Genomic DNA, 14,658 nt, shown 5'->3' on the forward strand with positions numbered 1-14,658 from the left:
AGTACACCACTTTCCCCCCATATCCTAACTCCACAGGAAATGACGTGGTAGCTGAGAAACATGGCTTCAAATGACAACAAACCAAACAATCTCACAGCTTTGACAGATTTTCTTTTTTCTCCTTTTTATTCCAGTGATAATTGCATCAATAAATCTGATTCAGCAAATCTGTTGCTCTCTAATTCATTAATTAAAACAATTTACTGCTACCACTGTGATTTTTCAAGGACATCAAAACCACATTCCAAATCAAAACAGCAGAGATCATCAGTTTATAGATGCGCAAAGCATGCTCTGCTTTTGTGGCAACCTCATAATTAAAACACAACTTTAATGAAAAAGAGCTGTTTTGTTCAAGATTTCCTTCCCCAAGCACGTCCGAAGAAACATGTTTTGTTTAGGGGGACTGCAGAGCAGCATTTTTGTATCAAACTTAAAATGGTTAGGGGGACACCTATGAAAAGTTAACCATTTCCAGTTAGAAAAGGCCCAAGATACTAATATTAAAATAAATTGCAAAGCAACATTTTTATAGCCTTCATTTTTTCAGTTCATGTCCTCCTCATTAACTTTTGGTTTGAATAGGACTATTGAGTCACAGAAAACAGAGAAAGGAAGTAAAGAATTTCTTTGTCCATCTTCTCCCACAAATCAGGACCAAACGGAATTATGCCAACATTTTAGAAACGTTAAGGAAAATATGTTAGATAATGAAACACATGGTCTACAGCAATCTCTTTCACCAAGCTATCCTGGAATCACCACAGTTTGAGACAGTTCATACTTTTTGCTAATTTGTGTTGTCTGCTTCTGGTCCTATTTGCCATACACGGCCTTTGTAACAGCAGCAATATCTAGACAGAACATGCTCTAGGCACAACAGTCTGAATTCTTCCAATGTCTTTCTAGTGTTGTGTATTTAAAACTTCTGATCATTCCTGTTAACCTTTCTCTAGGCATCCAGTTGGCTGTCATTTTCCTCAAAAGGTAGTCCCAAAACCAGTCACAGACAGACATTATTTCTAAGTGCTGCTGAGTGAAGTACTGGGATTATTTCCGTGGCACTGTACAAAAAAGACATGTTACAAGGTCATGAAAGAAACACACACAACAGAAAACACTGTTGATAATCACTATGAACTTCAGCTGATGGCTACCCAGACGGAATACAGAAATGTCCCCTTGACACACAGGATGGGGGGATAAGGAAGCCAAAGCTCAACCTCAGCTGAGAAGCCCTATCATGGCAGAGGATAGGCGAGCTGTTAGGCACCACTTACATAAGCTGGGTATACACAAGTCCAGGGGACAACACGGGAGGAATCCATAGGTGGTGGCAAAGCTGACCAATGCCACCGAAAGGCCATACTGATTCCTTAAAAGGTCATGTCAAGAAGGGCAAGGAGTACATGGGGAAGCAGAAGCAGTTGGCCTTACCCCAAGTCTCCCACAGAAGAGTATGGAACAAATACTGCTGGAGTTACCCTTTATATACCTGGATAGACCTCTCGGAAAGGAAAGGGAATGAGAATGGCTAACATGTACTTACCAAAGGCAAATCACACCCAAAACACCCTTTGTGTTTGGATGGCCGCACACAAAGAGTTGTGGTCAATGGCTCAATGTCTGGCTGGAGACCAGTAACAAGTGGTGTCTCTCAGGGATCAGTGTTGGAACCGGTCTTGTTTAATATCTTCGTCGCTGACATGGACCGTGGGATTGAGTGCGCCCTCAGCAAGTTTGCTGATGACACCAAGCTGTGTGGTTTGGTTGATATGCTGGAGGGAAGGAATGCCATCCAGAGGGACCTTGACATGCTTGTGAGGTGGGCTAATGCCAACCTCATGAAGTTTAACCATGACAAGTGCAAGGTCCTACACCTGGGTTGGAGCAATCCCAGGCACAGCTACAGGTTGGGCAGAGAAGAGATTCAGAGCAGCCCTGCAGAGAAGGACTTGGGGGTGCTGGTGAATAAGAAAATGAACATGAACCGCCAGTGTGCGCCTGCAGCCCAGAAAGCCAACCGTATCCTGGGCTGCATCAAAAGGAGTGTGACCAGCAGGTCGAAGGAGGAGATCCTGCCCCTTTATTCTGCTCTCGTGAGACCTCACTTGGAATATTGTGTGTGGTTCTGGTGTCCTCAACATAAAAAGGACATGGATCTGTTGGAACAAGTCCAGAGGAGGGCCACGAGAATGATCAGGGGACTGGAGCACCTCCCATATGAAGACAGGCTGAGAAAGTTGGGGCTGTTCAACCTGGAGAAGAGAAGGCTGCGTGGAGACCTCATAGCAGCCTTCCAGTATCTGAAAGGGGCACATAGGGATGCTGGGGAGGGACTCATCATTAGGGACTGTAGTGACAGGACAAGGGGTAATGGGTTCAAACTTAAACAGGGGAAGTTTTGATTGGATATAAGGAGGAAATTCTTTCCTGTTAGGGTGGTGAAGCACTGGAACGGGTTGCCCAGGGAGGTTGTGATGCTCCATCCCTGGCTGTGTTCAAGGCCAGGCTGGACGAGGCCTTGGGTGATATGGTTTAGAGGGAGGTGTCCCTGCCCATGGCAGGGGGGTTGGAACTTGATGATCTTAAGGTCCTTTCCAACCCTAACTAGTCTATGATTCTATTCTATGATTCTAACAGATTACTGCTTTCTAAGAACAGATAATTGTCTCAGCAGACAAAGGAGAGCAATACACATACTTTCTTGACTTTAGCAAGGCTTTCAATGTGGTTTCCCATAGTATGCAGGTAGCTAAGCCGGAGAGAGATGAACAGGATGGGTGAGCTACAAAGTGCAGTTTGTGGAAAACTGGTTGTATGAAAAGGCTGAAAGAGCAGTATTTTGTAGTACAAAAATAAACTGTTGGCCAATATTAATGGCATTCCTCAGGGGCTAATACTGGTTTATATCTGTACTACATTTAACATATTAAGAACAAGCAGGATGGAATGTGCCCTCAAGCAAGTTTGCGGATGACACCAAGCTGAAGAGAGTGATCCTGCAGGGTGGGATTGTTTTCAGAGGGATCTCAACAGGCAGAAAAAAGCCCTCAAGAATTCCAAAGGCAGAATAACCTCATCTAGCAGCACTAGCTGGGAGCACACTGGAAAGCAGCTTTGTTATGAAAGACCCGGGGAGTCAACATGGACAACAAGTTCACCAGTGTGCCCTTTCAACAATAAGGCCTACCCACATACTTGGTTGCATTGAGAAGAATGGAGCCAGCATACCCTGAGAAGCGATTAGTCTCTTTATTCAGCATTTGAAGACCACATCTGGAGTATAAGATTCACTTTGGGGCTTGCCAGTAGTCACACAACATTGACAAACTGAAATTAATTCAGCTGAGATTGACCACCATGACTGAAGTGCTAAAGCACACAAAACAAGAGGAGCTCAAGAGAGCCTGGAAAAGGTAAAAGACGAAAATCTAACTTTGATCTTCTACTACTCAAGGCAGTGGTCAACTCCAGCAAGGGAAACTTTGATTAGGGTGAAAAAACAAAAATCACAATGAAGTTGGTTAAGCACCAGAACAGTTGCCCAGAGATAACGCAGAATTTCTCTTCTTGTAAATTTGCAAAGCTCAACTGAACAAGGCCTTGAGCAATCTTATCTAAATTCATGTTAGTCCAGCTCTAAGCAGATGGTTGAAACACATGAACTCAAAAGGTCCCTTCTAAGCTGAATTATTTTATGATTCTGTAAAGGACTGTGATTCAGCCTCCTGCCTTTCTCACATTTGGGAAATTTAATTATTCTCACTTAAACATAGATCTTTGTACTTCTATTTACCAAACTGCATTTTTTCATGTGGAATTATTTCTCCAGGTTTCACCCTGTTTTACAAAGTGCATGTGACTCTTTCCAGGTTACAATGTTCTATTTGCATTACCCAAGTCATTAAGAACACCTTAAGTCACACTGTGTTGTAGTACTATTTGATTCAACCTGCCAGTTCATGAAATACTAATAATCACTATTTACAGATTTTTCCAATAAGCTGTACATTTGTCTCGTAATAATGAACCTAGATCCTGTGTCTTTATTTATGTCAGTAGTGAGGCAGTGTCAGAAGCTTTACTAATATCATAATAGGTATTATTGTTAGCATCTGCTCCTTTTTCCTTATCAAGGATTGGCTTACACTATCACTGAAGAAAATCATTACAGCTTGACAAGACTCATTTATTATTTATTGTTATAAAGCATAAACTTTTTTCTTTTTTTTCTAGGATGTTTTCTGTCTAACTGATTAGGCAGTTTCCTTTTCCTTAGCTTTGCTCCTGAAGCTGTCGTGTTTGATTTTGCCTTCCAGAATCATATCCATCTCATCAATGATTTCTCAGTCATGAGTCATAAAAAGCCCAGAAGCTGTCGACACTTCGTATATGCAGGACAAAGTTTCTTTATTTAAGTAACCTCTAATCCTTTATTTAATAGTATAAATGTTAGGTCTGTGATCAGTTACTCAGCAAATGCTGAAACAGAAACAACTAAAGAAAACATATCAGCAATATATTACTAGTCTTCCTTCACTATTAAGTAATAAATCAACTCCCTCTTCTCCCTTTTCTTAGCATTCATGTTTCTGTACAACTCTTCTCTTTTTTTGCTGATTATGTCTCAATTTAATTTACATGCCTGGACCTCCCCAACTGCAGCATTTTAAGCTCCTCCTCAGAAATTTGACTTTCCTTCCATTTTCTGCATGGTTCTTTCTTGAAATTCAGATCTCTGGATAAATCCTGAGCTATGAAAGCTGGTCTTGAAACTCCTCTTCCACTACTCTATAACATTAGAAGGGTAAGTTTTAACAGGTAAGAGTGAATTCTCTGAAATTTTCTTCTTGGATTTTCTTTTCCTCGCAGACTTCAGTTCTAATTTTACTGCTTTCAGCTCTTGTTAAGCCTGCAGCTCCTGCGCATCAGATTTGGGTGAGTGTTTCCAAAGGCCCTCATCCTCTGGTTTGATGTTCTGTACCAGACTCCCATCCCAAAAACATCATTAAGATGGCCCTCTGGAATCTCATGCCTTTTCTCAACAGAAAGGTCAGTGACACTCAGTGGATCTCCGAATTTCAGGAGATCCCGAAAGGTTACAGTAAAAAGGTCAGCCCAGCTGTTCCCTCTTTGGCTACCACTAGCCAAAGGAATTCTCAACATGACTTTAGGTTGTATTAACAGTGAATGCTAAAGATTTATTGAAATATATCCACGGAGCTACAATCATAACATTACAAAATGTGAAAATCAGTGTAACTACAGAAAATTTGTGAAAGTATTGCAGAAAAAACAGGGATCACTACTTTTACTTACGAATTTCCATTTTATGCGTCTATAACCAAAGAAAAATTTGTATGCTTGTTTAGATATTAAATAATATTTCAGAGCTGACTTCTGTCAACAATAAAACAGACTAATTTCCTGGTTATGAAATTTCTTTGGCAGCAAAGAAGGATTTAAGAGATAGTGGCATGCTTAATGAGGAGTAGATAATTGCTAGATGGAATACTGTGGAAAAGAGTGAAGAAGCTGTAAACGGTGGTATGGAAGTAAGATGAATATTAATTCATCAGCTATGTGGCTGGCTTTGATCAGCAGGCTGAGCATGTGGCTAGCAGGTTCCAAGCAGCTATACTGAATAGTAGAGTTCATCTACAGTGAGTTTTGTCTTAGCATAAAGAGGGATGTTAAACAGGTGAAAATGTTTAACACTACTTCCTGAATGATGTGCATTATTTAAGAATGCAAAGTTCAAGTATGTGTTATAGATGCACTGGGTTAGAGAGAACAGATTTAAAATGTCTTGACAAGTATCTTACCAACGTTTTCTTGGTTTTCAGAGATCTGAATGCCAGTAAATTCACCATTCTGGAAGGACAAGATAGTATTAGGTTCACAAGAATGCTACCTTCCGAAACTGAAATTGGAGAGGAAACAAGCAGATGCTCACACAGCTGATAGTGGTATTTTCTCTTCTAAGAAATCCTCAGCAGTGAACATTCTACCAGCAATCTCTACTTTTCCGTATCTGTGAGAGATGGGTCCAAGTTTCAAATTACTTATCTAACCAATTCAGAATGATTCCTGAGCCCACAATTTCTTCTCTCTCCCTTTTTATTTTGCTACATCCTGAACACTTCTGGTCTTCTAACAAACCCCCACCAGTGCAAAACTTTGACTAATTAAGAAAATAAAACCCCACCTGCTAGTGCCATCAGAACTATTTCCTGTACTCGCAGCTAGTCTTTGTGGCCCTGATTGCTCAACAGCTTTTCAGAAGCACTGTAACTACTGCTTCCAAAGGAATACAAAGACTTGCTTAAATCTTAAATGAGTGACTTCCCGGTCAATCATTGCCATAGCCTGAATTTCAGACCATCACAAAAAACGCATACAAGACTGGATCTATAACTTTACAACAAATAAATAACTAACTTAATAAGGAGCTGGACTTTAGGAATAACTTGCTCAAGTAAATTTCATGTTTTGTTTATTAGCTTTCTGATGTCTCATTAAGTCAGGGATTGCAGTTTAATTGATTTAAAAACAATTTAAACAAAGTAGTGGATTCTGCCATACCATATATTGACCCTTTAAGCAAAAGGGCCATTTGAAGCCTAACTACAACTTCTACCTATTACTCTGTTGGAATATTTATCAAGTTTAAAAGACAAGCTTTAGTAATCTTACAACAGCTTAACGTCATAAAGTAACTGGCAGGCATATAAAAGATGGGCTGCTTTTATTTCAAAGCCACTACTCCTAGAACAATTACTAACATAAATTTCTCAAAGCATCATTTATGAAATAACTTAAAAAGGGAATGGAGAAGAAAGCCTGAAGAAGCACATGCATGCTCAATGTAGTCCAATTGATACATCATATTGTATGCGATACTGGTAGTTTGCCCAGATTAACAGATGCAAGTCCTCCTTCAGGGAGGCTGACATGACAAATCTCTCAGAATATGATGCCAAGAGTCATATGCGGAACTTGAATGAGCTCTAAGAAAAATATTTCTCTTCAGAATGATTTACTGAGCAGTAACCTAAAACTTTGATGTGAGAATACATCCATAAACCTTATTTTTGATAAAGAGTTCTTATGCTTTCTAAAAGAGAAGGAAAAAAAAATAAATCAATTTGCTGGCATCCATGTTATGCTATTAATATATTTAGCATTTTGCAAGCTAAGCATGTGCAGTGTTATTTGTTTAAAGAAACTTCTAATCCTGTCAAAATTACTCACAAATTTAGGTTGTTTTTGTAGGGTCTTAGAAAGACAGTATTGAGACCTCAACAAATAAAACTTAATATCCTTAACAAACTATTTTCACTTATTCATTTTCATTATGATACAGAACCTTGAATCCACATTTATTTCAGAAGAGCAAATATACATAATGGTTACAAGGAAGGAAAGGAAATCATGTTTTGATCCTAAGCTACTCTTCTTGCCTAAGTGTCAAGAAAGAAAACCCCAAGTACATTCAACAAATGGTTAATCATGTAGTTTATCTGTAGGATAAATCACAGTTCTCCTCACCACAAATAGTCCCATTAACTCCAATAATGGTCTGCATATGATAACGGACTGTTTAAACAGTGAATAGTTTTACTGGGTGAACAGTGGGATTGCTCAAGAACTGAAGCTTTTAGATAAGGAAAGTACGATCTGGTGTGTTTTGCTCATCATAACCTGTTGCTTCTTATCTGTGTTATAGAGGTAAATGCTGCATAGAAATATTTTTACCTGTAAAACAGTTCCATCAAAATTCAGTCAGGAATCTTTCACACACACAAAGCAAGACGTATTACAGAGGATTTGTCATAACTTTAATTGGTTTTCAAAGCCTTATCCGATTTTTTCAGATTTTAACAGTATACTGGCACAGCTATTAACTTCTGGCCACAAATTTACAAAACTCACACCTGCAAAGTGGTCCTTTGGTTAGAGCACCTGTGCCTGCCAGGATGATACATCTTCCCTGACTTTAAATTATATTCTCTATTCTACTGTGAGCATTTAACACACTGAGTTCCAACTACATGTATAAGACATTTCTCAGCCAAATCTTCCATATTTAGTGGAAACAAAAATTCAGAAAAAAATACCAAAGAAGATAAAGCTTTTCACCACTTCTGTATCATCTCCACTGAAACGGAGATCCATGACATAGTCTGAATTATATGTTTCATAACCCCATGGGACTCTCAAGCCATCAAAATTTCATTAGCCTCACAGCAGTCCCACTACCTCCTTAAGTCAGACTGCTGGCCTCCCTATCAATAAATAAATCAACTGTAACTCTTTTTAGTGACTAAGCTCTTTGTTGAAGTTGTATCAAACATCAGATGTTCCTTGCATAAATTTAACCAGTGCAGAACAGTGTCTTTCCTAACATATTCACATTCTTCTCACACATGAAAAAAATAAACTAGCTTTAAGCTTATGGAGGAAGTTTTGGCATATTGTAATCAGGATTTTGTTTTTTAAAAAACTGCAAATGTAAGGTTTATTAAAAAATACAGCAAACCTGTTGTACTTCTAAAGAAGTCACCTCTGGTAATTTAAAGATATGACTCTAATGAAATTATGCATGTGTGTGTATATATAAATATGTATTATCAAAATCATTAACCTAGGGGTTTAGGAAAAGACTCAAGGGAATGTTTTAGCATAGACCTATCAAAAGGAAAAATCACAGGACTGCTCAGCAATTTATTCTAGATTGCTTTGCAACTGAAATATCAAGAGTCATCCAACAGAAACTCCACTGCCAAAAGGAGATAGGCAAGTACTCCTGTCCCCTTTCAAAACAACCTCCAACTCAAAACAAGTTTCACAAGCACGAGACAAGACACCTGTGAACATGGAGTATTTAAGTCCAACAAAAAGGAGGATCCCATCTGAGACAGATGTCTTGAACAGGCATCTTCAGTTAGAACCAGCCACCAGTGAAAAAGACAATTATGAATTATACCAAAATAAAGCTTTGGTTCTGTCTTCTCAAACTAAAGTTAAAACAATAAATAGGTAAAACTAAGCATTATTGCTTGTAGTTTAAAATAAAATTGCCTTTTTTTTTTTTTAAATACATACACACACGAACATTGCTGTTTCCCACAATGTGTTACAGCTATTGCCAGAGGATAAAATAAAATTGCCCTGAGTTTCTTACAGCTAAGTAGACAGGTTTAATAAATTAATAAAATGACATGTAGACATGCAGGCAATAGCCATCTCTAATTTTTATTTTTACTCATTTTTCCTTATTCCTCTTTTGAATTTGTCATATAGAAAGTCAGGAAGTTAATAGAACAATCACTAATTCTAGTAAAGCTGACAATCTTCTGCAAATAAAAAGAAGTTAAAGATAAAATGTCTTATAATATTTGTGCATTTAGCATTTAACACTGCATTAGTTTCTGTTCATACCTCAAGTGGAAGAAAAAAAATTTTTTAAAGCTTTAAAAAATGAACCAACTGTATTAACCTCTCTTCATTCAGAAACTAAGCCTTAATATAGAATAGTCATAGCCCACATTTTACAAAGCTGATGTTTAGGGCTGGGTTTTTTTTTTCTGCAGATTTTAATTGCACAGTAATCCAGTCCCCCAGGTACCTCAAAGGCTACATGCCTCTTTTCACCACAATTCCAATTGCTCTCATCAGCTACGAGTTTAAAGCACAATCAAATTTGTTTTTGAACCACATGAGCCCTGTTAATAAGCTATTCTTTGTGTTCATTCATCCATTCCAAGATTCTGCAACTTCTCCAAGATGTTCTGAAGAAGAGCTTACAATGAAACCATTGATTGAAAGCTGGCCTTGGGGATCACCTTTTATCACCGCTTACTTAGCTGTTCCCCAAAGGGTATCAGGTGACATGGCCTGAGATAAAACAGAGCTAATCTTTTCTGTGATTAAACTCTTTCAAATAGTTAAAACACTGCACCCAAAGCTTACACTAGTTAGGACTAATACTGAATATTGACTGGGGGGAGCGGGGGGGGGGGGGAAGAAGGGAAGAGTGGGTTAAAAAAATAAAATTCAAGGTCATTCCTTTACTGATTTTAAATTCTCAAGTGTCAACCAAAACAGCAAATAAAACATTGATTTACATACGGGCATATGCATAAGAACTTACCATTTTCACTGTCAGACTTGTTTTCATGCTCGGTATCAGTCAGAGTGAGGGCTGAGTTGGAACGGCTCGAGAGACAGGAACTGCGCCCTGATTTGACCCCCCTGCCCCAAAGTCTCATGGCATGCTCTGGAGACATCACTCCTTCATTTTCAGTATCAGCATCTGACCCTGCACTGATAGAGTAACCTCTGTGGGGGAGCCCCATTTCCGCACAAAATGCCAGTCCTCGACGAGTTGCTGGTTCACAAACTCCTAACTGCCTTAGGGTAAAATTCTGTCCTGATTAGGGGAAAAAAAGATAACAAAAAGTGAGATTTTTTAAAATTTATTTTAAAAAGAACCTAAACCTAAATCTCTTCATGCGTATAATTATTTCAGGTGTCATACAAGGTGTTTTGTCAAAATTCTGCACATACTACAATCAAGTGGATTCTTTTGTCTCCGGCTCTCTGTGGTGCCCCTTTCATTCATACTACCTTGTCACTGTTTTGTCAATACTTAAACACATCAAAAGTGCTCCTGAGTAGGCAAGAAACATAACAGAACCTGCAAACTAAGAAAAGCCAATTCAGCACATAAAAGGATTAAAAGTCAAACTTTTTCCTTTTTTTTTTTCCCCCCATCCTTCAGGATTATCTTTTTGTGTGTGTGTCCTGGTTATTGCCCAAAGCAATAGGTTGTTTTCCCTATACAGATGTCCCCTAATGTGGCAATTGAAAAACTGAATTCCAAAGCGAACTCACTTGGTCTTTACTGGATCTCTCTGCCCTACTTTAACACACAAATACAAACAAACAGGACAAGGACTACAGTAAAGATGTTATTTTTTGTGTCTCTATTTTGAGAAGTATTTCAGGCTTTTACTGCTGAAGCAGAGTCTGTGCATTTTAAACAGATTTTTAGCCTCTGTTTTGGGGCAGAGCAAGAGACATAAGTGAATCCCCAATGATTGTATTAATAAATTAGGAGCAATAAACTCATGACATTTCAATAACTTAAAGTGTCTAAATTATGTGACACTCAAAAATGACTGCCTTTTTAATGGCTGTGTCTTCATCCTACTTTTATGTCCATAGATTTAAAACATTTTATGATATACAGATACTTGGCAAGTTCATTTGCATGCTTGTACCCATAATGCTTTTCCACCCTAGCCCACAATTATTTCATAGCTCTGGGAACAAATGAGAACACATATTCAATTTTTGAATCTGAGAGGCATCCTAATTTCACCAAAATTAGTCATTTAACATAAAAATATGTAAGATAATTAAAGCTTATAATACAACAAGGACAGAATCCTGCAAGTCAGAAAGTAATAGAATTGCAGAAATGTGAAAGCAGAAGTGTAAATAATGCGTGAAATACTACGAATTAATGCCCTGGCCATTGACTTTTTTAAGTGAGGCAGTTAATTATTTCATTGCTGCGGTCACCCTAAGTTTCTTCACAGTCATAATCATAAATGAATTCTGACAATGACTTTAATGAATAATGAAAATTGATTACTGCAATTAGGTACAAATCAAACTGCATTTATTATCCAGCTGTGAATAAAGATTTAAATGAAAATACAGCTGTGGCGGCAAATATAAAAGGAATAAGCATACCTGTGACTACATCTTAACAGTGTGAACACTGTAAGAACAGCAGACTACCATGTACACTGATAGTGTCTTATAAATTTTTAAAGCTATGTCAGTTCCCCAATTTTGAAAGAGTTGAAACTAATCAGAGAAGCACAGGCCAAACAAACTGCCCAGTGGTAATAGGGTCAGAGCTGGACATAGTGAAGTGTCTACCATGCTTATTATTTTGCCTTTTGGTAACTATATGCTAAGGGTGACAGTCTAGAACACTGGTTTTACGCATTTAGTACATTATTACATGAATGTACATTTTCAAACAGTTGCTTAAAGTCAGAACCAAATATAGGAGATGCCCATGTGTGCATATATATGTATACAGGTGTACCTACACACATGAAGAAGCTAATGTGTATACACAGTTGCACGTGCAGCATCTTACTGATTCTAAGAACAGGGTTTTGGGAAGCAAAATGGAAAGGAAGAGGTATTTTTGACAGAAGAGAAGGTTACTTGAGTCAGTAACAAAGCTACTGTTGACTTCAATGCTACAAGATGTTATGCCTATGGTCCCGGTAACCTCATGGTGCTGAGGTCTGGAGGCAAGGAAGGATGCGGACAGACACAGATGCTGCCTCTTGAGACACAATTAGAGCAGCTGCAGCAGATGAGCATTGCAACCTGCAGCTCCTCTGTCAGCCTGTACACCACACAGCCCCATGCTCCCCACACAGCAAAAAGGATCTCTTTGCACTCAGTCACTCAGGGAGACATCTGTGGAGAGACATCAATTTGAAGAGACAATTTATTCCCTTCCCCCACCACTATGTTTTTTTTTCTTTCAAGCAAACTGTTTATGGGAAACTACTTCAGGCAGTATATAACAACATCCTCCATGATCACTTTTTCCAGGAGACTTGTCTCAGGCACAATATACCAACTACCATCTATTAATAGACTATTTATTTGTTTAACTAAGGCTACAAAAGCCTACATCCATGAAAAATATTTTCTTCTTTTTTTCTTTCTTATGACTGGTAAGAAAACCAAACTGGCACGTCACAGGGCCAAAACAGAAAAGGGGGGAAGGTTTGAATATTGCTCTCTCAGCCCATTCAATATAAGAGCTTTTCACTACACTGAGAAGTTTTACAGCATAACCTAGAAACGCTGTAGTAGATTTAGAAGCATCAAGCTAAATCATCTTCTGAATTAAAGCTTTCCTAAGACCTTTACTAAGAGGATTGTACTCCATGTAAGTTGCCTACACAAATAAAAAAAAAAAAACAAAAAAAAACCAAAAAACAAAAACACTGCAAACAAAAAACCCTCACTGCAAACACAAAATTTAAACCAAAAGTTGACATGGAAAATTACGTACTTGTGTAAGAATTTATATCCCAAAGGAAATCATACATCCATGATACAATAATTCTACAACATGTTAAGTTTCCTGACCAATGAAAACAGGAAGTCTTCCAGGACTAAGGTAGGGCTGAACACAGTTGGAATGCTGATGTAGTGGGCAGCAGAGTAGTTGAGGGCTTTTACCTGATAATGAACAATACTGTGGAAAAAAAAATTAAATATAAAAAGTGAAAAGGAGGTTGTAGGAGCAGAGTGTGGAGAAAAAAAAAAAAAAAGAAAGAAAAAGAGAGGATGTTCTCCTTCTTGTGTTCTTAGAGTTTCCAATTAACCTTTCCAGAATGACTTCAGTGTGAGGGATTTAATCATCCGTCTCTTACACTATACACACATTTGCAATTTCTCCTACTGACAGTAAGTGCCTCAACAGTTCATAAAGACTTAGAAACAACTTGGAAATTGTAATGAACTAATTCCTGAGAAGAAAATGTAAATACAGAATAGGCAGAATGCTTTGTGGTGGTGGTGGTGTTTAGCTTTCCTTTATAAGTAAAAAAACATGAAGTGTAAAATAGAGAAAAACCCTGGACACAGCATTTCAAGGAGACTTGTTCTGGAGACACCTTTGGGAGTTTTGCATTATTTGGGATGACGTATCATGAAGTTAGGTTTTAAAATAAAAAATAATGCTGTTTACTACCACACTACCATTAGATACTACATTTCTCTTACCTGGGAATATGAATTTATGGGTAATGTTAGGACTGCTGACACCCTCCATTTGTGAGAACAAGAAGAAATTTAATGTCATAACTCTAAAATAACTTTCAGAAGCTTGCACAGAAATCACTGTTAAAAACATAGCATTTGCCAGCAGTAACCATATATATCTACCTCTTATGTTGTAACCACATAAAATTGGTGTATCTCCTTAACTACATTAAATACGTACAAAAAAGTGTAACAATTCTTTTTAAGAGTATGTATATGTGCCTGCATATATATTTCTCTGCCAGAATCACACAGGACACATTGTCTAGAAATGTAAATGATTTTTTTTTCAAGTTTAATAAAATAGTGCATATAAGCAAATTTGACGTATGCAGAAATTATGTATTATTTCAGAAATCCAGAGGTTAACAGCTGGAATTAAATGGAAACCTGCTGTACTTGTGCCACAATTGTTTCCTTGGCTTAAAGTGAAAAGTTAACTCAAAAATGTCGATAATTACTTAAGCTTCAAGTTGGAAATGTTATCTTGTGGAAATGGGTTTTTGAAGAGGACTGCTAAACAAAAGAATAGGCCCCATGGTTCTTCACTTGTTAGTCCTTACTCTAAGTTGAATCTATACTAAGTATATAGACGGAGATACTCTCTTCAAAACCATGAAAAGTGGAAACAAACAGAAAGAATGAATAAAAAAAATATCCACCAGAGAATCTGTCAGCATCTCCAGACATCAGCACAGTCCTTAATAATTCATTAACCACTGATAAGTTGACAAGTCAGGGTTCAGCAACAACAGACTATTTTGGAAAGAGGGAAAG

The 14,658-nt window shown here is 37.9% G+C and overlaps 1 protein-coding gene across 2 annotated transcripts in view; it reads right to left on the bottom strand.

Annotated features, from left to right (window-relative positions):
- The window catches only part of TENM3 (teneurin transmembrane protein 3), a 1,300,329-nt gene that overhangs the window by 295,710 nt on the left and 989,961 nt on the right, over positions 1-14,658 (bottom strand). Inside the window, exons 1-2 of one of the 2 annotated variants that reach the window (XM_061372214.1) lie at positions 10,160-10,320; positions 5,829-5,877 (exon numbers count right to left, since the gene is read on the bottom strand). In XM_061372214.1, the coding sequence (XP_061228198.1) occupies positions 5,829-5,877; positions 10,160-10,186 (76 nt within the window). In that variant the 5' untranslated portion in view covers positions 10,187-10,320. Of the gene's footprint in view, positions 1-5,828; positions 5,878-10,159; positions 10,439-14,658 lie in introns of those variants that run through there. The other variant, XM_061372205.1, reaches the window with a different exon arrangement.

Source organism: Neopsephotus bourkii, unplaced genomic scaffold, assembly GCF_033783945.1.
Source record: "Neopsephotus bourkii isolate Nb327-2 ecotype Australia unplaced genomic scaffold, CSIRO-AGI_Nbou_v1 NB_168, whole genome shotgun sequence".
Classification (NCBI taxonomy): Eukaryota; Metazoa; Chordata; class Aves; order Psittaciformes; family Psittacidae; genus Neopsephotus; species Neopsephotus bourkii.